This window comes from Rhea pennata, chromosome 7, assembly GCF_028389875.1.
Source record: "Rhea pennata isolate bPtePen1 chromosome 7, bPtePen1.pri, whole genome shotgun sequence".
NCBI lineage: Eukaryota > Metazoa > Chordata > Aves > Rheiformes > Rheidae > Rhea > Rhea pennata.
In genome coordinates this window covers 24511427-24536912 of record NC_084669.1, presented here as the reverse complement: position 1 = coordinate 24536912, position 25486 = coordinate 24511427, and the positions used below count along the sequence as shown (strand labels likewise).

The following is a 25486-nucleotide window of genomic DNA, read 5'->3' as shown; positions in this document are numbered from 1 at the left end:
TCTTGTGCTTTACCTCTGTAGGAACACTCCTTGCCTTCGGCAGCAGCAGCACTGAGTCCAGCCGTGCACGCTGGCAGCTGCGTGCGCTGCGCCGCGCCGCGCCGTGCCGTGGAGGACACGCGTCCGGCGTGGGCGCCGCGCGGGGCGCGAGGGCGCCCGCAGCTGAAACGCATCTCGCGCGGTAAAAACTCGCCGTATCGTTAAGGCGCTGCTTGCTGCAGCCGCCGAGGTCCGCGCGCGGCTGCTCCGGGAGCGACGCGTTTCGCAGGCGGACGAGCCCGCGGGACGCGCCGCGCCGCGCCGCGCCCGCCGCCAGGTGGCGCCGCGAGCCCGGGCCGCGGCGGCGGCGCCGACCCCACGGACACGCGGGTTGTCACGGGCGAGCCCGACCCCACGGACACGCGGGCCCGGGCCGGCCCGGGCGGCCCCCGCAACACCGGCCGGGTCTCGTCCCTTCGCACCACCTGACAATCTGTCGGGCGCCGCTGCTGCCCTGCAGCTCCTCTCTCTGGCTGATGCTTGCAGGTCCAAAGAGGGTAGGGAATTATGGTTTATAATTAACACAATTAAAAATAGACATTGAATAGACTCAGCACAGAGAGGCTAGAAATCCCTTGTGCAACGGGCACATTAGGAGGAAACTGAGGAAACTCAGGCGAAGGTGATCCAAGACACCGCAGTGCCAGAGCTTCGACTACCAGGCAAGTACTTTTAAGCTTGTTCACAAACGAGCCCCCAGCAAACCCAGTACATGCACCGAGCAGCACGACCCGAGCCACAGCCAGGTCCGCCGGCGGCGGGACAACGGCTGCACTAGGCCGCGTTACTGCCTCCGTCGCTAGAAACTCTGAGATTGGGGAAATTCTGGTTTGCTTTCCAGCTTCATTCCCAGGGAAAGGATCTCTCACCGAAAAAAAATGCGTAACTGTGAGTTGGGTTTTTTTGTTTTGTTTTTTTTTTAATACTAGTCCAGCTTGTATTTAAATACCTTAAAGAGAGATCATTAACACAATAGCCATGAAACAAAGTATAAGGTTTTTCTTCTCAGCTGATGTTTACAAGTGTCCTTCTTGGGAGGAGAGAAACTGGCCAAGCAGTTACACTGGCAAAAATATGAAACAGGCTATGAGAAAAATACCGAGCAATTCAAAAACAAAACCTGGGGAAAAAAATTAAGTTTGGGGGTTTTTTTGGGGGGGGGGTTGCTTTGTGTTTTTTCTATACTAACTCTTTATAGCTTAGGGCTGCTATGGATTATTTATAACTGGGATAGAATTTTCAGACAGAAAAGGGATTTTTAATATTAACAGCCTTCCTCAGAATATTTTTATTGAGGAAGTATGCTCATATGGCTGTGGAAGCCATTGGGATGCTTGGAATAAAACTGCATAGAAAGAGAAGACTGGGTTAAACTAATTTCTACTAAATACCTACCAGCAGACTCACTGTCTATATGGGGATCTGGAGACAGAACTGTACCAGGGTAAAAAGGATACTGCGCCTATTTATAGCATTGCCTTCAACGCAGTAGGAATTCAAAGGAAAACTCCAACTCGGCACACAGTCTTATCATCTGCTTCTGTCAAGATTAAATTAAGGCTGAGATCATACCATGTCCCTGCAAATCCCTGCCAGGAAGGATCTCTTCCTTTCCGTGAGGGGCTACAGATTGGCTCAGCGCTCACATGGCCTGGGCTCCCGGGGCCCCGTGCAGCCAAGGGCCAAGACTGACCCCCACCTCATCCCTCGTGTTTGCCGGTGGGGGGGGGGGGGGGCAGGGAGAAGGGCCTCACAAGCCCCAGCAGTTTAGCAATGAGGAGTAAAAGTGTTTCATCTGCCCTGCCGCCCTCTCCCTACACTGGCTTCTCTGGGGCACTCGTGAGGAAAAGAGCAGTGCAGTGCCCACGCGCGCCCCAACTTGGCAAGGAGGAGAGGAGGACGTGCTTCTGGCCACCCATCACATTACCTACCTGGGTGAGACCCTCACCCTGCAGCCCTGCTGGCAGACACCGTGGGCAACCCCTCCCTGGGAAGGAATGGGGTGCAGGAATGCGTAGGGCACACAGTTATCTGCTTAAACAATCCCTGATGTTATTAAGAGTAGAAATTAGAGTAGCCTTGAAAAATGTGTTTGCAAAAGCCTGACCACCTCTCTAAAAATGAGGCAGACTCCTGAAGCTCCTCAGCTGCGCTGCCCTCTCAGCATCATGATGCCTCAGATCTTTCCCCCACATCTTCCGCCTTCCAGTTTCTCTTTCATATGAGCTGCAGTTTCCTTCTTCACAAAGCACTATCTGCTCTGCGCTCTCGGTGCCTCTGCTTTGTTATTCTGTTATCAAGCTGTCTGCGAGGCGGGGAGCAGAAGTTGCAGGACTTGGCACGGCCTTTGAGGTACCCGTAATTATTATGTGCATCGGTTATTGTGGTTGCTGCCTCAACAGGTGGAAAACATGCTGTTCTCTGATAGATTTGCAGCACTCCGCGTTCCTACCTTGTCTCTTCTCTGAAACCAGTCGTGTGGTGTTCCTAAAATAATAAACACAGCCTTGCTGCTGCCACAAAACCCCTGGTAAATATATTTTTATGGGAATGAAATATTAAAGGATTTGAACAGTTATTCACTGAAAGCAAAATATGAGCAGTAAGGTTGGGTAAAGATTCAAAGGCTGGTTTGCTTCCTTTCCCTGGGGCACATCCAGGCAGTACTGCTTGCAGTTTGGAGATGGATAGTGGGGAATTACTTAACCCAAAATGATGGAAACAATTCAGACTATAATAATATAGCTTGAGAGTTTCTCACGTTACATCTATTCCCCATACTGCTGGCTATATTCTGCCCTCAGATTCACAGGCACAACTCTCATTGGATTCTGGAGGAACTGTGTTTGGAGCCAAAATGCATCTCATGCTCTCTCTGAAGTCTCTCTATGGTGTAGTTGCTAAATCCTGAGCTCAAGGACTGTCGACAAAGCTTGTTTAAACATTTCCTAGTGTCTGTCTGTGTGAGATTCCCATCTGCTGAGTTTTATTTTGAATGTCATCTTCCTACTTTCCCTGAAAATACAAAGCAGAAACACACATTTCCTCTGCCCTAGTCTGCAGGAATCACCAAAATTCCCAGCAGGTTCTCTCACAAAATACAGTGGATCCAAGTCTGTTTAAAAACGCTGCAAACCCTTTGTGGAGAGGGAGGAGACCAGAAACGTGGGCCAAGTTTCTGAGTGTTATGAACCCCCCCTGCCCCCAAAGGGACTCCATATCCTGTTCCCTCTCTCCCCAAAATTTCACCTGGCTTTGGGTTTCTTTAGGAGAAATACACTTTGCTCCAGTTCCAGACTCTACGTCTTCAGTTCGTGCTTCCTGCTGACACTGCAGAGAGTGCAAGGGCTGTGAAAGTTGAGATTGACCTGGGGGCTTTAAATTTACTCCAATAGCAGAGCAAATTAAATAGAGAGCACATTAGGCAGGTTGGGAGATTGTTGTTGACCAACAAATCTTCATTAAGCTCCTGAGCCAAGCTGTGCTGCACCTCTGATGAAACTGATTACCGTGTCTCCTTCCTCGCTTCAACTATTTGTTCACCAGGCTTACAACAAATTCAAACTTGTTTTAAGTCTAATTAGAAACAAAATACACCATTCATCCACCTTGCCCCATGCCTGCACCCAGTTTGCAGATGTCAGTACATCATTCAAATAGACCCAACTCTACTCTCTTCACCACCAGTTATTTACTGGTCTGGTTTTCACTAGCTCTTTTAGTCACTGCCAGCACCGCACGGTGGCTTTCTGCATTGCTCTGTGGTGACTTCCTTGGTTAACGGTTTGCATTGCCAAGGACAAGGTCCGAGATGAGTCCCTGGCACAGCTCTCCAGACCCTTCTGCTGAGCCCACCCTCCACAGCCACCAGGATGGACTCGCGTGACTCCCGCCTCCCTGCGGCGAAGCCTGTGCCCAGCGTCACTGCGGCTTTGACAGGATTAGAGCAAAGTCCTTATCTGGCCTTTGCGACCGAGGGGAGGCTACGGCGGCTGGGGCCTGTGACCCCCTTCCCTGCAAACTGCTACTAAAAAGACTGCCCCACAGGTAAAACTCAGGTGCCAAGCTACTCCGCTCTATGGGTTTTAAAAACATCCTGCCCCTTTTAGGCCAAACTTAGAGAGGCAGCCCCAGGGGAGGGAGTACCTTTTTTACACCAAAGAGAAGGCCTCAATTTATGTGTTCATGCAACATCACCTCTGCACCCAACCTGCCCGCGTTTCCCAGCACCTGGGCACTGCAGGGCAACAGCCCCTTTGAAAGGCAGCTGCTCTGGCAAGGTTGAAAACACAACCAGAACAGCTGCTTTCTAATGGGATCTGGGTTTTTTTGTGTTTTTGGGGGGTGTTTTTTTTTGGAGGGGGGGTTGCTAATGGTGTATTGGTTTTCAGCTCTAGAAAAAAATGAGTTCTGTTTTGGTACCTGGTGATCTGCGACATTTTGGATCACATATTTTTAACTGCTAGTTGTTTTAGAAATATGATAAGATTTAACCTAAAGGATGAATGATGAGAAATACCTGTAATCCCAAGAGCTAGCACAACTGCTGGGAAAATCTAGACCTTAAATCAGCTGTGCTACAGAATCGGACGAGTTCCTATTTTTTCCCCCTTCAACAGAATTAGTAGTGAGATTTTACAATGAGAAGAAAACAATTTGCTTAGGTGACTTGGGATTTCACCTCCTTCCACACAGATGAGCCAGCAAGTCTCAGCTCTGTTCAGTCTCAGTCTGACCTCCGTACTAACTTCATTTATTGTTTCTAGTTCTCAAGTAGTGCATTACGTTAAACCCCAAAGGGCCTGATTAGAACTGGCCAGTATTTTAATGATTTATGAGGGGCATCTGGGACTGCACGGGTAGCATATGTGTTGTGTCACTGCTATAGGAGGAGCCTTTATTGATCCATACCAATGTGCTCCAAGACAAGAGCGTGTCAAATTCCAATAAGCTTTAATTCACAAACCTGATTTGACAGGTGGCTAAGCTTGCGCTGGGACTGACCATAGCTCTTCTGGTGGGAATAAAAGAAAACAGCTGGATCGCTTCTAGCCATTGCATTATGAGACGATTTCCATTCCTTTCCCTTGTTCTATTTCTATCTTGCCATGGTTAAGGAGGTGTTTATCCTTCCTCATTCTTCAGCCAGAAACCTGGATGACTGGACCCTGCTATCAGTTCTGTAGCTTATCTTTCTGCCAGAAGATATTGGTGGGAAATACAGGCTACTGGAACTAGCCTTGCAAGCCTGAGTCCTGCCAAGCCTATCACATTGTTAGAAAGACTCAAATCAGAGAGGTTGATGTAGGAGAAAGAATAAAAAGTACTTAGAAAGCTGACGCGATTATTTCTAAGCCATGATGTCACCGTCTTTAATAAAGGCTCATATTGTTTTTTAGGGGTATCTCTAGAGACAGACATTGCAAGCACCGAAAGGAGGGTCTCAGGATCCCCAGCTGGCAGTACAAGGTTTCCGTGCTCAGGGGCGTCCCTCGATTTTGCATATTCTGAATTCTGTTTTGAGCACCAAAAGCAAAATCAGACCAAAGCATTTCAAAGAAATATCATAATCTAGCATCATTTTGGGAAGGAAAACCAGTGAAAGTCCAAAACGGATCATGGCTTTCATCTTAGAATTTAAGCTGCCTTTAGCTCACTGAAAGGGAGCACAAAACTTTTGACCCAAACTGGACCTGAGGATGACTCTTCACCCAGGTTCAGCTATCACTACAAGTGTTTGGCAGTGCTCTGCCCTGGATTTCCTCCCAGCTCAGACCTGTGCAGAGATGTAGAGAAAGCATCTTCTCTTTACCATCTCCACCTATACAGTGGGAAGAGCAGTGTTTTCCTCACAGGGTAACTAACAACTATAAAACGTATCCAGTGTTCGTGAAACACCGATGAACCACAGCCATCTGCCTCCTGCTGTATCCCATTTTCCTTCCTAGCAGGTTCTTAAGCACTCCTGCTATTTAAAGTGTAGGGATACATGCCTCTACTCTCCTGTAGATGAGTAGCACAAAGCTACCTTGGTGGTTCTGGTAGAGACCACAGGACAGGAACCAGGGGCAGGCAAGCAGTCAACAACCCCAAACAGAACAAACCCCCCCCCCTCAAAAGCAATATATTAATTATTCTTAAGATAGAGGAACGTACCAGAGCTAGGCACAGAGTGAAGGGCTTTGCATTGAGCCATCTCTTCTGTCAAGTCCTGGGGGCAGGAACAGTTTATCTGTAAGCAATGAGGTTCTTCCACTTCTGAAGCCTGATGTTTCTGGTGCTGGACTGAAACACACAGCTGTATTGGTTATTATTAGAGCAAGCTTGTTTGCCTTCAGATGTGGCCTGGCAAACTCTGGTGGGGACACAAAATGCCAGCCTGAGAGACTGCAATACACCTGCGCTTCTGTGCAATGCACGGCACAAGGAAACCTTATCCGCAGAGCAGTTATCGCTGAAACAATAAACAAACATGACTGCCTCATACCATTTTGGGTACCAGAGGTGACCTAGGAAAATTAGATTAGGCTAGATTAAGACTACACAAGAGGGACTAAACCTGAAGGTGAGTAAAACAGTGGCTGAGGGATCGGAAAGAGCATTCAAGTGACATTTTGCCCTTCTTTAATCAAGCTAGATGTCGAGCGCCCAGCAACCCCTGCATGACCTTCTCTGTTTTCAGGTGGAGGCAAGATGCCCTGCTTGATGGTCCTTACAAACTAGACAGCGTGTGAAACCCTGCAGTAGCAGAGCTGCTTGGCTGTGATGGTTTCACCCCAAACACCCACAGTGAGGGAACGCAGCAGTTCACGCTGCAACGCACAGTGCTAACAGGCCTAATGGGCTCTGGCTCCTACACAGCGAGGGTGCTGAGGCTGAAATGTGCCACCACAGACGTGACCCTCCAGTATGCTGGGTGTGCTTCAGAGAAACAGACTCAGCACCTGTCAGGCAACCTGTGAATAAACCTAAGCTTGCACGCCCCTGCAGGGCCATACTGTATTAACATCACCCGGTGATGAGAGTACTACGCGCTCTCTGCAACTGCAGGCTGCAAAAACTGCGAGGGCATTACTAAAAGTCATGAAAAAGAGGCACTGAGTGTTCTGTTGTTCTGGGGCAGTGCAGGCTTTGATGCATTTGTGCAGAAATACCGGTGCCAGTCAGGCAACCTAGCTAGTTATCGGCAGCTCCAAAATGAAGCCAAAATGACACAACACAGCTTGATTTACAGCAACCTGGATGAACTGGCTAACCTTTCTTTCAGAAGTATTTCATCCATGGGGTTTTTCAGTAATTTTCTAAGGATATTTCCAAAAACAAAGACAGCGATTGGCTCTCCAGTGTATTCTTGTCCTCACCCTGCAGGAGTCGCTGCCAGAGGCAGCCGAGTTGTGGCGGTGCTCCTTGAGCACTGGAGGAGAGTCAGCCTTATCCTGGAAGCACTGAATCTTAGGCCAGCTTGTTTTTAAGTGGGAGCACAGAGGTAGCAAGTATCTAATAAATGTAGCATATCCAAGGGGTGTTTGGTGTTACAGTGCTGTAAATTGGGGCTCAAGGGAGAGTAAAATGTAGTATCTAACGTAGGAAGGCATTACAGACTGTCAAGTCTGATGGCTGAAGTCCATGGCAGAAGACACTAGCAATGATGTTTGACTCAGCAGTACCTTGGCTGGGAGCTAGTCTCTCAAGCACATGTGGACATGCTGCTGCAGTTACTGATGGCATACAGAGGTGGTAGACGTGTTTTGGACCGGCTAGGGTCTTTGAGTCATGTGCAATGTGTCTGATACTCCACCCAGCCAGGTTGGGTTAATGGGCATAAGGATTTACTTGGCAGCTGAGAGCACAGGAGTACTGAGGGGCTCCAGAGGGCCCAATTTTGCAGCTAATCTTCTGCACCCACTGCCAAAAATTCTCCATCTCTGTTGGGATTGAAGCTGGAGGGGAGCTGGCTTTCCTTTGCTTGCTTGCCAAGAGCCAAGTTCAGGCCCTTGGAGCTCTGCAGTGCTCCTGCTCCAGCGGGTGACTTCATGAACACCTAGAGTAGGGAGGAACACAGCTCCCTGCGCAGCTTTAAATGTTTGTCTTTCCCTGCATATGCTGATGACATCATTGCCACCTGAGGGCCTGAACTCTGGTCTTGGCAGGTAAAAGCCTTTCGGATCACCTTACATTGGGATTCTTGCTCTCGATGCATATTTATGTAATGATTGCTAGATGGCTGTAATTAAATGATTGTAAAGCACCACCTAAAATGCACTAGTAGTAAATTCTTGATAGCTGATGCTATAACAAGCAGTACCAAAAAATATATCGTACCATGCAGATTGTTAACACAATGTCTGGGCCTGTTTAGTGCACAGCTTTAAATAGTTACAATGCATGCTATTAAAATGGCACATAAAATTCGTAACTAGTAAATAAAGAGTCCAATTCAGCAACAAAATATATCCAAGCTTCAGTGATGGAGAAGTCATGCAAAACTGGCTTTTGTCTGCAAGCCTTCTGCTGGCTCTGCATGGCCAACAATTACACTGAAGCAGCCCCAATATAACAGCTAAGACACAAAGAGGTGTTTTCTCAAGCTATTTTTCCTACAATTACAAAGCAAAAGATGAGAAGCCAGATTCTGCCACCCTGGCGCCCTACTAGCTCCACTGAAGGCTGTGAGACTGCTTGCACAAGCAAAGCTGGCTCCTGTGAGCGTGTCCTTGCTGGATGGACCTCTCTCAACTTCTCTGTAGCATCTTAGCTCAGTGCCTATCCAAAGACACCTCACTCATCTGTTTACCAGAGCACAACACACTTTTGGGACCTTTCTTTCCAGGCTCAGTCACTTTTATTTTAACAATTTTGGGTCAGGTCTTTCATTTTCCTCTGCAAGTTGCAGCAGCTTTTCTTCAGCCTAGTCTCTTCTCTTTGTGTGTGTGTGGGGGGGGGCAGGAAAACAGACCTCCTCCTGCTGCTGGGGATGCCTTAGAAGGCCTGGTCCAAACTTGTTGATGTCCATAGGATTGTTCTGAGCCTTGTTTCTCCAAGCCTTTCTCAGTGAACTTGGGGTGGATGAGATCTCCTCTCCTATCTGTACAGCCCTTCTGGTGACGTTACCTATCAGATATGGTTTCTGTGAAGCATGCTCCACTCCTGCCAGGTGCAGACTCTGTCCCTGCATCTGCCCTAGCTCAGAAACATGGTTAGGATCCTATCTACGTTACAAAAATGCAACCGTGTCCGGAAAGCCCTTAGTTTTCCATTCAGTGAGAAAGAGGTAGACTAGGGAAAATGCACTTAATTGCCTCTTCTCTTTTACCCAGTTAAAGCTGCAGTGTGGCCAATGTCTCTACAGAGATGATTTTCTGTGGCTAACAAAATGAAATAAATATACAGACAAGACTCAGAAAAAATAGCAAAACCAGTAGGCAGCCAGGTTTTGCGAATCTGGTGTGATATTAGTGCACATGAAAGGGTGGCTGCTTCTGCCTAGCCACCATAGAAACCACACACATGGTTGGTAAATACAACTGCAGTAACCAACTGATGACAAGAGAATATTTTATACTACAGTTATAGAAGAAAATGAGGCCACCCTGCCTCCAGGCCTACATGCTGCTGTACATCCTGAAACAGTCAATATCATCAGGTCTGAGCCCTGCCAGCTAGCTCACAGACTTGCTATGAAAAAATTAGACATACATTTTTGAGGCTTCTGAGGCTTGGCTACCCATAACATCAGTGGAAGTTGTGGTAAATTCAGGATGCTGGAGAACCAGGACTGCTTGATTAATTTCTTCCTTACATTTGAGTTGTCCTTTGCACCAGAATTATCCCCGTGGATTCCCCTGCACGTTCCACGGTGCAAAGCTCTACTCGGACAGAGGAAAGGCGCCACTGTACCTCTCTAATTAGGACAAAAAACTTGGAACCAGCAGACTACAGAGGAGGAAAGAGGGACGGATGTTCTCCTCTTGCTTGCGCTGCTCAAAGCTGTTCTATATGGAAATTAATTTAGCCAGTCTGTTGCTCAACATAGACCCTGCATAGTCTGTCGAGGGCAAGGCCATTGAAAAGCTTTTTGCTAAGTCACACCAAGGCATGTAGTTGCCTTACCCTAAATGTATAGTTAGGTTAAAGTTGTCAGTCTGGAAGCCTCTACTAAATTTGGAAGTGCTGTTCAGATTACATCCTCCAGCTGCTGGAAAGATTTTCTTACAAACAGTTGGCTACTCAAATACCTCATGCCTCCCTGGAAACTGCCTGTATCTCAGCTTTCAAGTCCAGCCAGCCCTGCCTCAGTTGTTGCTATCGTTGATTCATACCGTCCATATCCCATAGCACTCCTAGCAATCGATAAATTATGGCTCCAGTGAGACTATTGCGTTAAACACCAAGGAAGAAAGAACGATGACAGCAATACTTGTCATTTGTGCAGAGACGTAGCAGCAGAAAACCCTCCCGCAAACATACGTTAACTTGGAGGAGTCTTTCCAAAGGATAGGCTTTCTGAGAAAGATTTACGACTTTCGAATACACAATAGGCATGAACCTGACACGACCTACTATGGCCAAGCCCCGGTCTTTTACCATCACAAATCAAATACAGTCCATTTGAAGTGCAGTCAAACTGATATCTTCACTAAGCGAACAAGGTTGCAGCACATACCAGCTTGCCAAAAAACAGGCCGTAGAGCGCTTTGTTCTCAGAATTAATAATGCTAAAAATATATTCACTAAATCTAGGGGAAAATGGCTATATTCTACCCATAAACACAATGCCAATGCAATGCCTGGGGTGATTAAAATATTCAATACATCATTGAAATGCGAGTATTGACATGCTGATATTGCACTACTATCTCTTCCTTATCTTGGTATGGGAAAAATGCAAGCAAAAGCTTTCTACCAGAATGCTGGAATGCTTTCTACTAGGACACACTGGTTTAATACCCTAGTCAGTAGAGCTGATGTTTCCTCCTGACTCTCTACAGCATGACACCACAGAGTCTCCTGTCTGCCTGTCTTAGCCTTCATGCAGCCCTGTGAGCTTGATCTTGTGCCAGCGTAATGCCAAGTGGTCAGACTGCACTGACCTTTGATTCTGTTCTTCTCCCATTAAATTCTGTGTCATTGGAGAAATTGGCTAAAAGGTGGCACATGTTTCCAAGGACCGGAGATTCCTATCCGGGGATCTGCCTCTAAAGGCCTTTTTCTCTCACCGAGCGCCACTAGTTACGACGCGGAGAAGTCTGTAGCCACTGAATTAACTGAAGAACAGCCAAAGCCTCAGCAGTACATACAGTCCCAAGGGCTATTCGCTGCTGCAGAGAGGAAACCTGGACAGTCAGCAAGGAGAGATTCTCAGTGACCCTTTCACAGGCTTGTTTTCTTCCCAGCATGTGCCATACACATTGCCTAGCAAAATGAACCATCCAACCAGCTGTTCTCTTAGCCCTGCTGCAGAAAAGTCACTAATACTTTTCAAAAAAGTGGGTTACAGATACAGGCATTGCTTGGTGACATGTATGGCCTGTGCTACACACTCAAGGTCATGCTGGATCACCGAATGACCTACTCTGCGATAGGCCTCTTTGACTGCAATTCTCCTGCTACTCATAATTATGGAAATTCTATTACACACTTCAGCTAAAGTTACAGTTGTAGTACAAACCAATTCAAATTTAATCTAGATATAACAGTAAAATTTATCCTACGTCGTTGAATAATTACTGTGATACAAATCCAGTAGGGCTAAGATCAGAAACATTTCATATGAATATCATTGAGAAACTGGCATTTTAAAATTGTACTGCTCATTACATGTGATGTACATCACAGAAACAGACCCACCACAAAAAAAAAAAAGAATATAGAGGAATTAAGCTGAAAATAATTAAAGCATATTTTTAAAATTAAGGAAAACTACATTATTACATATAATCGTTTTCCTTTCATACTAATTTGTTTTAATCTATTCATGTCCCTTACAAAACATTACACAAAATTTTATTCATATCATTGTTTTCTTTTAAAACGTGCATTTCAGTAAATGTCATTTGCATGTATAAATTTAGTGAGTTAAAATACCAGACTGAAGCTAGAATTGAGCAGTCGCTTATTTGGAAAAATTTGCCTTGTTTTTCTATGTATAAATTTTCTACGGAAAGCTATTTTTTTCAGTGTATGCATTATTCAACGTATTAGTTGAATAGTTCTACAGAGAATTCTGTAGTTCTGAATCATTCACAGGCTGTTAGTTCCAATTATTTCACATTTGAAATTTGAACCCTAGCCCTTAGTTTTTATTGGACATAGAGTTTACACAAAATTATTCTGTTCTCCAGTTGAACAAATGTGACCCAGATTGTAGACAGAACAAGTTTTGTACACAACTTCAGGATTCCACGTCTGTATTTCAACAGGAGCAAATTCTTTAGCTAGAATACAGGATTAACGTGAGCAGAAGCTGCAAGTCATCTTAGGATAGCTCTGAAGGAGCATGCCCATCTCATAAGGAAAATCATCGTTCCAGAACTTCTGATACCCACCTAGCAAGCAAAGCACACCGCCTCCTCCTGCCGAGTCTACACAGCTGTGTTCCCTTCTAGAGAGGCACGTTTTTAAAGCACTGCTGAAAGAGCACTTTTCCTAAGGTTTGCCATACATCAGGGTTCTTGTCCCAGTTGGTACAAGGATGGGATTACGGGCCTAGAAAGCACAGCGAGTGAGTGGTAGCCTGTCCTTCACAATCTTAGTGACAGCCCGAACGCCGTGGCGCTACCCGGGGCTCTTTCGCAGTGCCCTCTAATTCTCCGCTCCCGTGAAGCTTAGAAAGCAAGACTGACAGCAGCCTTCAGTCCTCTGAGCCTAGGTAATATGAAAATCAAAGTATTTATACAATGGAGAGGAAAAGAGGAAGGAATAACAGGCAGTAGTAAATAAGAAACCAAAACCAAAACAGTTGAAAGCAACTTTATAGGGAGTGAGAAGTGCCCTAGAGTGATCATTAGCCACTGCAAGGAACAAGATACATCAAAAAAAAAAAAATAGAGAAGAGAGAATATTTGCTGCGGGTATTATGAGGTGGGAAGGATTGGAGGAGGCTGTATTCTTGAAAGCATTTAATGAAATGGCAGATGACCCTGTGGCTGGGATACAGGAAATGCAAGTTCTATTTCTGCTGGTGGCTTCCTGTGTGGGATCAGACAGACCACGCAGGTGTCCAAGATCCCCAGCTGGAGCCAGAGTCAGCACTGGCGCCAAAGGCACGGAGGCTCTTCTGAGGTACCTGGCACCAGGATAGCCAACAAAATCGATGGGGAACGTCCATTCCAGTGTGAGAATTCCTCCATTCCTCCTCTTGCATAAAGCCATCTGAAATGGGCAAGAACATCTGCTTTTGTTTTCACAGTAAAAACTGAGACTCAAGGAGATATGCACATTCGGGAGGGGAGCGCATTCCACAGTGGAGCTCTTTGTAATACAAACAATACGTGACCATCCTGGGAACATCATTATTTGGGTGAAAATTTACTGTTTTCAAGAGGAAAAAGCTGTCTGTGAAGGTGGCAGAAGGAGGTGTACTGAAATAAATCCCTCCACATAGAGGGCCCCGATAAACAGCTGGACAGCAAGACGAGTCACCTGAGGTATGCAATAGAAGGGTGCCTTCTAGGCAATACTCAACGAGTCTAGCAGTGACTGACACAGCAGTCACTGCTCCCCTGTTCCTTTCTATGAATAAGGATTTTGTCATCCAACTTCGCCTCCAACAAAGCAATGAGTTAACATAGAGGTGCAATGGGGCATAAGAACCATTCAGAGCTCCCAAAGCAGGTTAACCTAGTCTTCAGACTCTCTTTCTGTCCGTGTACATACCAAGTTAATGTTTCTAAAATAAAACTACACCATACGTGAACTTACTGTTAATGATAGAGCCTTGATAGGAAACCAGGAAAGCATTTCACCACAGCTAAGGTGTTTGGAAGGAAATCGTAAACGGAGGTTCTTGAACATGAATACGATGTATTTTTAAGCAGTAAGGCTGATCAGCAGATAGATGGGCAGTTTCAGGTTTGCTCTTCTGGACACAAACCACCACAAACCATCCCTCCTCTAATCATTTAAGTGAAACATGCTCAGCACAGCCAGTGGCAGAGCAAGATTTTTGAATCACTGCCTGCAATTTTATCTATGCCATGGACAGAGGTAGCTGGTCTAGAGCTGCATGAATTGACAGACTTCCTAATACTTCCATAATGCAGATACTTGACTAATTTTTAGAACACAGAAAGATACTTTTTAAACAATTTTTTAAAAACAGAACTCCAGTAAAAATAGATTGCATCTATTCTCTTCTTCTCAAAAGTCATCCCAACAGTTATAATGCATCTACAGCTAACACAAGGAGCCACTATTTCAAAAGAAGTGTGCCACATGGGAATTGAATAATTAAAGAAAGAAATCAAGGCCTGAAAAATTGTGTTTCTACTTGTAATTAAAGTATCTATTTCAACAATAGAAATGGAGTAATAGTTGGAGAGAGGCAGAGAGAAGAGGAAAGCAAATGAAACAACCTATTAAAAATGTGCTAATGCTTATACAGAAGGCAGCTAGAATCGCTATATCTTATTCATGCAGATTTTTTTCCTACCATGAACATTTCTTATGAGGGCAGCAAGTGTGACTGGTAACTACCGCTGGAAAGAACCAAAATACTCTTTACAGAGCTTTCCCTGTTCAACTTGGCAGTTAAGAGTTAATTAGTGAAAAAAATTTGCAAGATCAATTCTATTCAACTCAGCTCAATTTGTTGAACAAATTATAAAAGACAAATAAATCAGATAAAGTATGTATAAGCGAGTCCCAATATCCTGGTTACATGGATAAAGGAAAGGCACAGCATACAAAACTAATAACTGTTGTCTATACCCATGGAGTAGCTACAGTTTTATAAGTCATTTTCTATAGCATTACCTCTTTCCATTCAAAAGCAGAACACTTGTGCTAGCATATCAAAGACTAGGACACTTTATAAAGTTAAAAAATGGAACAGAAAGACAATCTCTGCTCCAAAGAGCTTATTTCTGTAATTGTGGGTGAACTTTGTGAGGGGCTAAGAGAAGGTGAGAAGAAAAGAGGGCGATCTCAGAAATGTCTCCAGCTGTTGGTAACCATCTGCCCTCCCCCTTTCAGGATGGCTTGGGATTCGCTCTGCAGAGATGGCTTACTGCGCCCCAAGATAAGAAGTGCCTCAAGACAGACTACAGGAAGCCAGAGCAGCTACAAAACACCTTCTCTGGAGGAGCTGCGGCGCCTGCTCTGGACACGCACGCATCCCACTGGGCACATTGACGAAGTCTGGCCAAACCTTTATGTGGGAGACCTGTAAGAGAGTGGGTTGAATGTGCCTAACACAACTCTTAACCCTTGCCCCCTTCCCCCTACTCCTGTAAAACCTCCACCCTTTGTTAAAAGCGAGCATTAGGTGCTGATTTTGGGCCCCCTCATGATAAGTCTAGTTGCTGAGTAAGGTTGAAGTGTGCTTAGGATGCCACAGCATAGAGAAAAGGCATCCTGAGTACCCTGATACTTCCATCCAAGAGACCAAGAGATATTTGTGCTCCTGCAGTAGTACAGGAGTCCCATGTTGCTACAGCCTGGCAGGGCCCATGCACGCGTGCGGCAGGCAGGCACACTAGGACTATGTAAAACAGGATTTTTCTTCTCATATTGCCAGATGACATCAGTCCCCTGCATTGATGATCACTCAGCAGAGGTGACTTGGTGAGACAGCAAACTAGAAGACACTTGGCTTGTTCAAAAATATCATAACCACCACCTTTTTATATTTTCCTTCAACTGAGAGGAAAAACCCTCAGTTTCTTGGAGCCATCCCTGTCTTGAAACATTTTGGTGGACCACTTTGAACCCAGCTGACCCATCAAAAAACAGTCAGTATGGCTTCATAACATTTTAACAAACGGGATACCTTCAGCAGCTTGTTCTGCCCCATATTGTACTGTAGCAGGGGAACATAACCCACCTTTCTTCTTCTAGTTACGTAGCTCGTGACAAAGAACAGCTGAGCCGAATGGGCATCTCCCATGTTGTGAACGCTGCTGCTGGGCGATTTCATATCGACACTGGGCCCAAGTTCTACAAAGACCTGCCTGTGGATTACTATGGCATAGAAGCAGAGGACAGCCCAAACTTTGATCTCAGCATTTACTTCTACCCAGTTGCTCGATACATAAGAGCAGCACTGAAGTCTCCAAGAGGTAACTAGACCATCTGTGCATGTTACATACCTTCTGCATAGGAACCAAGTAGGGCAAGTTATCGAAGAGTGTTCAGCATAAGCCAACCGTCTGCAGATATGGGTATGAATGGCGATTCCAAAACCAAGCAGGGTTACACCTGCCTCCTGAACCCCCGCAGTGAGATTGGGAAGCCGATGACATAGGCTGCAAAGGGAAAGCAAGTAATTTGTTTCTGAAATTGGTACCCTGTTTGGGAAAGGATAGAAATAAAGCCACACTGCCTTAGAAGCCTATTTCTAGCCCTCTGGTGTGGCTTACAGCATCATCTTTCCTGGGGTACCTGTTCAGGAGCAACCTGCTTAGTGCAGAGATTCCCAAGGGCTTCTGCTGCAGGACTTAGGGCTTGAGAGACAGGTTTGCAGCTCCTAACAGAGAGCAGAGTGCCAGACCCAGAGCACAGGAGCAAGTGTGCAGTTACCCCGAACCGTCCCGGCACAACACCTACCGAACACGTGTGCCGATCCACTGGGCAGGCTGTGCTCGACAGCCCTCGAGGTGGCTCCTGCCCACATGGTGCGACACGTCACAGCGGCCTCTGCTAGGGCAAGCAAGCCTGCCACAGTCACGGGCGGACGGTGTGACATCAGTGCTTTTTGCTCGTTTGCCCGTTTTGACGATTGCACATTTCTGTAGGCTTTCTGCAGTTCACACGTTATATCTTCTTGGTATTTGTCATGTGAAGGATGGAAAATCTAAAAGACAACTGAAAAGATGTGGTTTTTCTCTGAAGGTGAAGCAGGGAAGGATGCACTGAATAGGCTTTCAGAGAGGTTTTCCCTGTGCCTAATGCTGTTCATCATCTCTATAAGCAAAAGACAACAGAATAGCAAGTATTCTTTATTATACATATGGACACCCTGTCCTGGGAGTTACATACAATTGATCTTGCCAAATTAATGATGGGGTTTAAAATAAAAGCTGAGATGGGATAAAGACACGTGTGCAAGTACCATATTTGCGGAAGAAAGAATCATTTATAGTTCTACAGTCTGTACAAATCCTATAGCCACAGGACAGGGAACAACTTGCTAGGAAGCAGTTCTGTAGAAGAGAGCCTAAGCAACATCAGCAGTCAGGAGCTGATGGCATGCTGTTGCCAGAAAGGGTATGACCTTGGAATAGGAAGATAACCTGCAAAATCCTTTAGGGCCTAACATAGGCGAAGCAAAATGCCAGAGGTCCGGTGCTGATGGAGGATCATGAATATTAATGACAAAACTCCACAAAAACAAGTCTCCGCTATGCCACAAAACTGTATTTGCCCATGCAAAAAGTGATTTATTCAGAGAACAGTTATGTACTCAGCAGTCTGTTTTGCTTGCTTGCATAGTGAGCTTTAATATCAGCAAAGGCCTTAAAACAGTAACTACCAGGCTACTGATGTGCAACTGGTAGATGCAATCTACACCTCTGCAGATCTACACTGTACAAACTAGGGAAGAAGGATAGAGTAGTTGAAAACGACACGCCAACACACAGAGTTTACACCTACACCTCAGAGTTTACTGCTGTTTGGAGGGTTTGATCTGTTGGAAAGTATCTCCCTTTGTGAAATTGAGGGCTGCGTTTGGATTTCAGAACCACTAACATGTTTAGGGAACTCTGATTTGCACCCGTATCTATTACAACATATGCTATTTGAAGTCAATATTGATGGTGCTCCAGAGAAAGGTAAAACACAAAATCACTTCAAGTGTGTGCAAAAAAAAAAAAAAAAAAAAAAAAAAAAAAAAAAAAAAAAGATTCACAATAGACAGAAAACAACAGATGAATCATGAGGGCCACAAAAGCAAACAAAGCCAGTGTTTCACAAGATGCATGTCCAAATACTGGAAGTTATGAATGCAAAACAAGTTAGGGCTCAAGGCAAACACAACGAACTCATCGTGTCTAAAGCGCGTATTTATCCCTACTCCTGTACCTTCAGATAGCGCTTTACTGAACTCCGTATGGAAGCAGGGGTTCTGGGAATGGAGACAAGGTGAAATTCAATCATATACAGTCCAGCTGTTGCTAACATTTATCATTTTAAGGAAAGTGCAACAGTTTGGAAATATATAAACAAGAGGTTCTGGAAGCATGACTTCCTGAGCTACAAAAATTTAGCAGCTAAATACCCATCACCTGTGCAGGGATGAGACACAGAGGAGATTTTTACTCATATAATTTAGAAGAAGGGAAAGAACTGCATTTATTATAAGCAATGATACTGAACAAAAAAAATGATACCAGGTGACAAGAGGCCTGTTCATATTAAATTCAGGCTGTAATGAGGTACTTCTGTTTGATTGAGAAGTCATTTAAGACAACTGCTGCTTTACTATTGCTAGCAACTTCAACTTATTTTTTAATGAAATTAAATTATCTTATTCACGTGGGAGGATAAGTCAAAGTTGAGACTATACGAGGCACAAACATATTTAAAACTGTGAATCAAATATTCATTAGAATTAAGTAAGAACGGCTATTCCCATCATAGTTGAAGCAAAACACCAGAAGAAGTCCAGAGTACAGCATGGACAGATTTATTCCAGATTTGTAGCCTAAATGAGCAGAATAGGTCCTCAGTGATGCAGAGAATTTATTTTTTCGCAATTAGCATTTCTTCAAACCCAGATGCTAGAGCATGAGCAAAGGGAGGTGGGGGAGCGTGGACTAGCATTCCCCTAATTGAGAACTGTTGTCTTCCAGGCAGGTTGCCCTTTCCCTTCTGCCCACTATTACTATTCTGGTCACAGCGGTAGATGACTGCATCGCACCCTCTGAATGACTGCTTTCATCATCTTTATCATAGACATTATGTCCAGAGCACAGCTAAATTTACATGCTAATCAGCAGGGTTTGATAAAATCTAGTAAGAGAGAGAGGGAAAGCGAACTTAACACAGGTGAGAGGAGGCCAGGGAAACTCTCAGACTAACACCACACAAGACTTGCGAGTAGAGAGCTTCTCCAGTTATTGATCTCCAAGCACGTATAAAACAGTCAGATTGCAATCACTCGTTATCTTAGTGAAATTGTAAACACTCTCATAAGGCATTTCTTTTCTTACACTTCACTGGAGCAGATGAAAAGCTAGGCTCCCTCTTTTTGTAGTTGCTTTTTCAGTTATAAAAGAAGCTTCTCTAGGGAGAAAAGGATCGTCTCCCTCAACTCTGCCATAGGAGCATTACGCACCTCGCTGACTTCTGCTCCCCCTGCAGATGACAGCCCTCAGCTCTTCTGGGGGCCTGGGAGAAAAGGGCGCTCCGCAGTTGGAAGCCTGCCTTTGGCTTCTTGCTGTTTTCAGCTGTGAGAAAAGAGACAACTAATGGATAGAGAATCAGGCAATTGACTCTGCAGGACAGTGGCTAAAATGCAACAAGATTTGGGGAACCCGTGCGGCCTGCTGGCCCAGCTGAGATCTCCTCCTGGTCGGCAGCGCAGTGCTGCTGGTTTCAACAGAGCTAGGGCAGCTGGGGCTTTCACCACGGGTGGTGGATCTGGCGCCTGGTCTTAAGCCAAATTGGATCCATCCTGCAGGGAAGCAAGGTCAAGTTCAGGACATTTAGCTCAGTTAGTGATGAGTAGCAAAAGGACAATAAGATATTATGTGTTTTAATGGCTAATTTGTTCAATAGCATTGAATTCCCCAACTTGAATTTGGCCAATGAAGTTGGATGTACAAACTTCATCCCTGGCACAAACCCTTTGATGTCAGCAGAGTTGCAGCAGGCACGAGCTGGATACAATATCCGTAATTCGTTGCTAAAAACCAAGTGTTATTGTTCTGCACAAATCCCAGGCAGATGACAGTTATTGTCTGCCTCTGCAAAGAGTAGCTTGAGATATGCAGCGCAACATTTCAAGTAAGAACTGCAAGATTTAATAATGCCAGAAGCTAAGTGCTCCCACTTCTCCTCAGTTAATCCTCCTTATTCCTAAGGGATCCTGTTACATGCTCACTGAGAGGAGGTTGCAACATAGCCCTCTAATGTGGGAGCAGTCCAACTTCTTTTTGGACTGTATGTTAAAACAAGCAGGGGGAAGGGCAGAGCTGGAGGACTTCTGCTTGTGGCACAGGAGCTGGTACGCAGGAGATGCGGACACAACCCCCTGGCCATCGCCGGACGGAAGCACGTACTTGCTGCAGCGAACGCTCCCACCAGTGCTTCCAGCACCCTTCTCGCAGGGTTTTCCCTGCACTGCAAGGGAGCTCCTGGCGAGAGGAGTTGCCAGGGTGGCTGTGTTTCAGCTGCAGCCTCCAAAGAGGCTCACGCAATTTTCTGCTATCGAGCACGCTGCAGTCAGCCTGCATGGTGCATATGCACTTTGGGCTCTATTCAAATGCAGTGTATCATCGTGGATTCAGATTGTCACTTAACCCATTTACAGCGACTGCTAAGAGACAGGGGTCTGAATCTGTAAGCAGAGCTAAATAGCAGCACAGCTTTTGTTTCCTGACTCAAGTTTAACATGCAATTTGTTTGCTACAAATAATCACACAGTAAATTCAAATCTGCTTTCATTAGAGCAATTTTACGTTAATTAAATCATTTCACATGACTGATTTATCTGCAACAAACAGTCATTTTACTGTCAGCGTACCAATATTTATCATAACCTCTGTGCCTGGTAAAACAAAGGCTAACATCGTGAAACACATATTACAAGGGCAAAAGAGATAATATACCTGCATCCTCATGGGAACAAATGTATTAGGGAGCCATGCAGATTAGAGCTGAGGTCAGTAATTGAGGCTTGTGCAGATTTTTGCTAAGATGCTATCCAAACCTGTTCTAGGAGGGCTCTTCTGAAGCTCAGAGAAGCAGGGAAGAAAAGCCAGACATCGTATTCACCCTTCACCTCCTCCGCTCAGAGGCAGAGTTAGACATCAAATGGTAGAGAGCCAGGCTGTAGAAGCAGGACCCTGGAATTTGCTCTGCTGTGCCCCCCACAAAAGCACGTCAGGCCGTGTTTGACGGCAGCATCCTTACCTGCACGCAGCTGGGTCTTCAGCGCCAGACTGCAGGTGGCACTCAGCGTTTCCCAAGGCAGAAGGCTCCATCTGGGCGGAAAAATACAGAGCGAGGAACTACTTTAGGGAGATGTGGTTCAAAGTGGCAGCCATCATGTCCCCTTGAATTTCTGGAACAGTTTAGATTGAGTTTCAAACTATTCAGTGATTCAAAGTCTAATCCAACCCAACACCTCTCTTTCTCTTTTTTTTTTCCTCCCCTTCCCAGTATAGTTCAAACCATCAATATAATTTCTTTTTCTTATTAGGTGTACGGCACTATTAGTTTAGAAATTTTCAGACAAATAAAATCTTTGGTTTACAAGAAAATCTTTCAGAGTATCTTGTTCCCTGCTTTCTGTCACCTGGGAAGCACATCAGGGTGAGCATCTGTTTTTTCCCAGTCCATGCCACTATCTTGCAGCTAGGTCTTCTGCAAACTAGTAAGGCATGGATTTTTCAAAGGGCCTTTCGGACTTAGCCCCATCTCCAGTATTTCTCAAAGAGGAGGTGTGCTCCTGTCTCCTTTATGTTTCTCTGACCACATCATACGTGGGTTACTTGGGTCTGTAGTGCCTCCTCTGGGGACAATAATACAGCACACACCCATCTCACAAGGTTGCTGAGAAGACTGTTGGTAGTACTGCACACAGAAAATAAAGCCTCGTGAAAATTCGAATTAGTGCTATCTTTTAGCACTAATGCAAAGCGTTTCTCATTTCCACACAAAGTAGTACTTCCAGAATTTCCATTGAGTTCAGTGAGACTGACAGCTAGATATAAATCCAACCTGAATAGTGACATCAGGTGTCTCGATAAACCTCCTAAAGCTACGTCTGAAGGGGAAAAATGTAAACAGAAAGCCCTTGATCTTTGAATTTTGCAAGACTGACGTTACATTAAAAAAAAAGAAAGAAAGAAAGGAAAAAAAAATAAAAAGAAATCATTTCTTTCCCCCAAAGCTTTGATTCCCGGTCCATGTCTGCTGTCACCAGAGCTGGTTTTGCTGCTTCCTTAGAGACTATATTTGTCCCTTTATTTCTACCGAAGGCATGTCTATCTTTAGGGCTGAGCTCAGGTTGCCTATGCCGGGATATCGAAAGGTGGCTGTGTCACATACACTGTGGGATTCAACACTCCCCGACCCCGCTGGCCGGGGCCCGTTTCTACAGCACATGCTCCCTCCCTCGCTATGTGATCAGCATTAGTCAGAATGGGAACAGTTGCTAATAAATACTCTGCCACAAACAAAACGGGATTTAAGATGAAAAGCTGTGCACAAAGTACCCAGAATTAACACCCAGGGAGACGGGGGCAATCAGTCAGAGGCTTTTGGCTGGATTTAGCATCATCATCATCCAACAGGGATATTTTTGTCTTGATACCTGGTAATAGAGAAATTAAGATGCCGTAAGCACAGACAAAACAAGGAATTTGGACTGAAAAGCTCAGAGAAGCACAGACTGAGATACTTTATCCTATCTCAAAAAAAAAAAGTAAAATGTATTGTTAAATTGCATTGGAGTGCTATGTAGTTAGAAAACAGAAGACTACAAATTTGAAGGCCTAAAAAAATTAAAATTTTTAAAATGCAGGAAGTATTTCCTTTCAAACTTGTATCTTGCAGTGAAAAAGAAGCTTTGTGAAATTTTCATACTAAAAATACAGCATCTTTCCAGTTGCCTCAATGGGATACAGAGCTGTTCATGAGGTGGTCAAAAGTTCAAATGTGATTCTAATCACTTTAATAATGCCCAATTGCTGAGCCATGGTCTCTCTGAAAAGACCAGATCTGACAGCAGCAAAGGACAAGAAAAGTTGAAAGTTTTCAGGCACAGCTGTAATTAACTACAATGCCAGAATATTTTTTTTTATTAAAAATTTCTCATCAAAACATACCATTTTGTGAAAGTTGAAGCGTTTGCAAAATTCACAGGATGTAGGTTTTCAGGTTTCAGAAAGCATTCTTCTTTGGTCACGTCCAGTGGGAAAAGATTACAGACTTGAATTTTTTCCATCTGAAAGCAATCCCCTTGACAAGATTTCCTTTAATTTCACATAAGATCATTCAAAAAAAAAATTTTTATCTCCTTCTACTATGGGCCAAAGACATGCTATAAAAGCCTGGGAAGCTGACATGATACTGAATTACAATTACCTTTCTCTAGCTGCTTCTGTTGGTGATTACTCATATTCAAACCTCTGGGGAACTCAAGCCTCACAGCCTGAACTCAACTCGCAATGCTTGAGAGCCCTTGCTTGGACAGCCCCAGTATCATCGGCACCTTCTGCTCTGGTGTGGTAATCCCACCAGTTGGCTTCCTAGTGTAATTGCATCTCTCTTTCTCTCTCCTTTTTCCAGGCAAAGTACTAGTTCACTGTGCAATGGGGATCAGTCGATCAGCAACTCTTGTCCTTGCTTTCTTAATGATCTGTGAAGAGATGTCCCTCGCTGATGCCATTCGGACTGTGCGCTCACACAGAGGCATCTGCCCCAACTCCGGCTTCCTCCAGCAGCTTTGGGAGCTGGACCTCCAGTTAGCAAGGGAGAAACACAAAGGAGCAAAGGCCTTCTAGCTGGAGAGGGGGGCGGCACTCTGCCACCAGGCTGGGAGAGCGTAAGGAGGCTGAATCTGGACTGTTTTGGAGTTGCATTGAGCAACTTCTCTGAAAATGGCTGTCTATGAGCAAGCTGGGTAGAAGCTTGGTATGTATTTTTTGGACAAGCCCAGTAATTGAAGGAAAATGAAATAAAGAATTCAAAGCAGCAGTTTTGCCCATCTGGGCCTATTTCTTTAACTACCTGCTGTGCAGGGCGTAGTGAGCAGTTGGGCTCTCATGCAGAATTAAAAAGCAGCACAGTCAACTTGAGGAAAGACTTTTTATTTACTTATAATTGCATTTATATGTCAAGAGGGAAAACAGCTAAACTAGTAAAAAGAAAAAGAAACCAGAAGATTTTAAAGCAAGCTTTAACATTTCCCATCCAGCTGGCACAGGGCGAGACTTCTGGTTTTGTAAGTGGATATTCTCCTTTAGTCAGACATGGGGACACCAGCGCAGGATCCAGCTCGGACTTTGTGCTCTCTCCGTTACAAGTCATGGAGGCTGTCACTGTGAGGGGCCTTTCAGCTTCAAATTCACAGCAAACACTCAGAACCTCAACATGATCATGAAATGCTCAGGAGCAGATACTGGAGGTCCCAGGCAGATACTGCACCCTGGGATAGAGCTATTGATAGCCTTACTGTGCTGATCAGAGGGAAATCAATTGCCTCTAGTTTCTGGGCAAGGCAAAGGGTGCACCCAAAGCAAACTGTTCAGCACAGTGGTCGTGATGCCAGACAGGCACGTTCTGCTCTGGGCTTGCAGTCCAGCACTCAAAGTCAGTTCCCTAAATTTCCCTGTTATAAAGAAAAGCCAGAATCCAGTGTCATCGTGTCATAGCAAAGATGAGCAGTGCTTCTAACAAATCCAAAGCAGCAGCTCTGCATTTCGATTACTATTTTACGCCCAATTGGCCACATTTAATCTTGTGAAGAACTCAGAGCAGATACTTGCTTCAGTGCAATTACAGCCACATACAGAACATTGGCAAATGCAAACAATATAGAATTTCCACTTGACGGCAGATTAATTTGGTGTGATGTTTTCCCTTGAGAGGTCTTAAAGGCTTGCAGTTCTGAAAGTACCATGCAGTTTGTATTTATAGCACTGTGAATGTTGAACAGAGAGAAACATATACCCATTCTGAAGTTTTTTGCCTCAATACATTAAAAAAAACAACTGAGCGCACTTCCACTGCATTTCTCGCAATGCAATATGGAAACATGATTTCCCTGTAGAGCCTACAGAGAAATTCAGGTGGTGTTTCCACTTTCATAAGAATAATAATTGAAAAGCAAAGATTGCTACAGAGTCATTTCCTCGGAGGGAACAGAGATGGGTCTTCCCTCCAGAAAGAGTCCCATCTTTTGGGACTGGAATAAGTGGTCAGAAGGGAGGTCACAGCTAAGGATGGTAGGGAAAAAAGAAAAAGAATCAGTCAAGTTACAGCTTTAACAGGCTCCTTTCCTTACTGGCTGCCACAGAAAGGAGATTAGATTTCCATGAGCATGGCAGCTGAACCACTC

The 25486-nt window shown here is 44.9% G+C and overlaps 1 protein-coding gene across 2 annotated transcripts; it reads left to right on the top strand.

Annotated features, from left to right (window-relative positions):
* Window positions 1-566: 566 nt before the first annotated feature.
* Window positions 567-24123, top strand: LOC134142580 (dual specificity protein phosphatase 13B-like). 2 transcript variants are annotated; one of them, XM_062579795.1, is made up of 4 exons: window positions 567-701; window positions 15232-15423; window positions 16096-16316; window positions 23716-24123. In XM_062579795.1, exons 2-4 carry the CDS (start codon window positions 15233-15235, stop codon window positions 23928-23930), a joined length of 627 nt encoding a protein of 208 aa, XP_062435779.1. In that variant the 5' UTR covers window positions 567-701; window position 15232; the 3' UTR covers window positions 23931-24123. The 2 variants fall into 2 exon arrangements, with proteins under 2 accessions (XP_062435779.1, XP_062435780.1); XM_062579796.1 differs by lacking the exon at window positions 567-701 and adding an exon at window positions 781-927.
* Window positions 24124-25486: the final 1363 nt, after the last annotated feature.

Bases quoted from the DNA above. Each gene is read 5' to 3' on its own strand.
- LOC134142580 (XM_062579795.1), top strand. From the start codon at position 15,233: ATGGCTTGGGATTCGCTCTGCAGAGATGGCTTACTGCGCCCCAAGATA. The intron at 15,424-16,095 runs GTAAGAGAGTGG...TTCTTCTTCTAG, and splicing joins AACCTTTATGTGGGAGACCT to TTACGTAGCTCGTGACAAAG. The intron at 16,317-23,715 runs GTAACTAGACCA...TCCTTTTTCCAG, and splicing joins AGCACTGAAGTCTCCAAGAG to GCAAAGTACTAGTTCACTGT.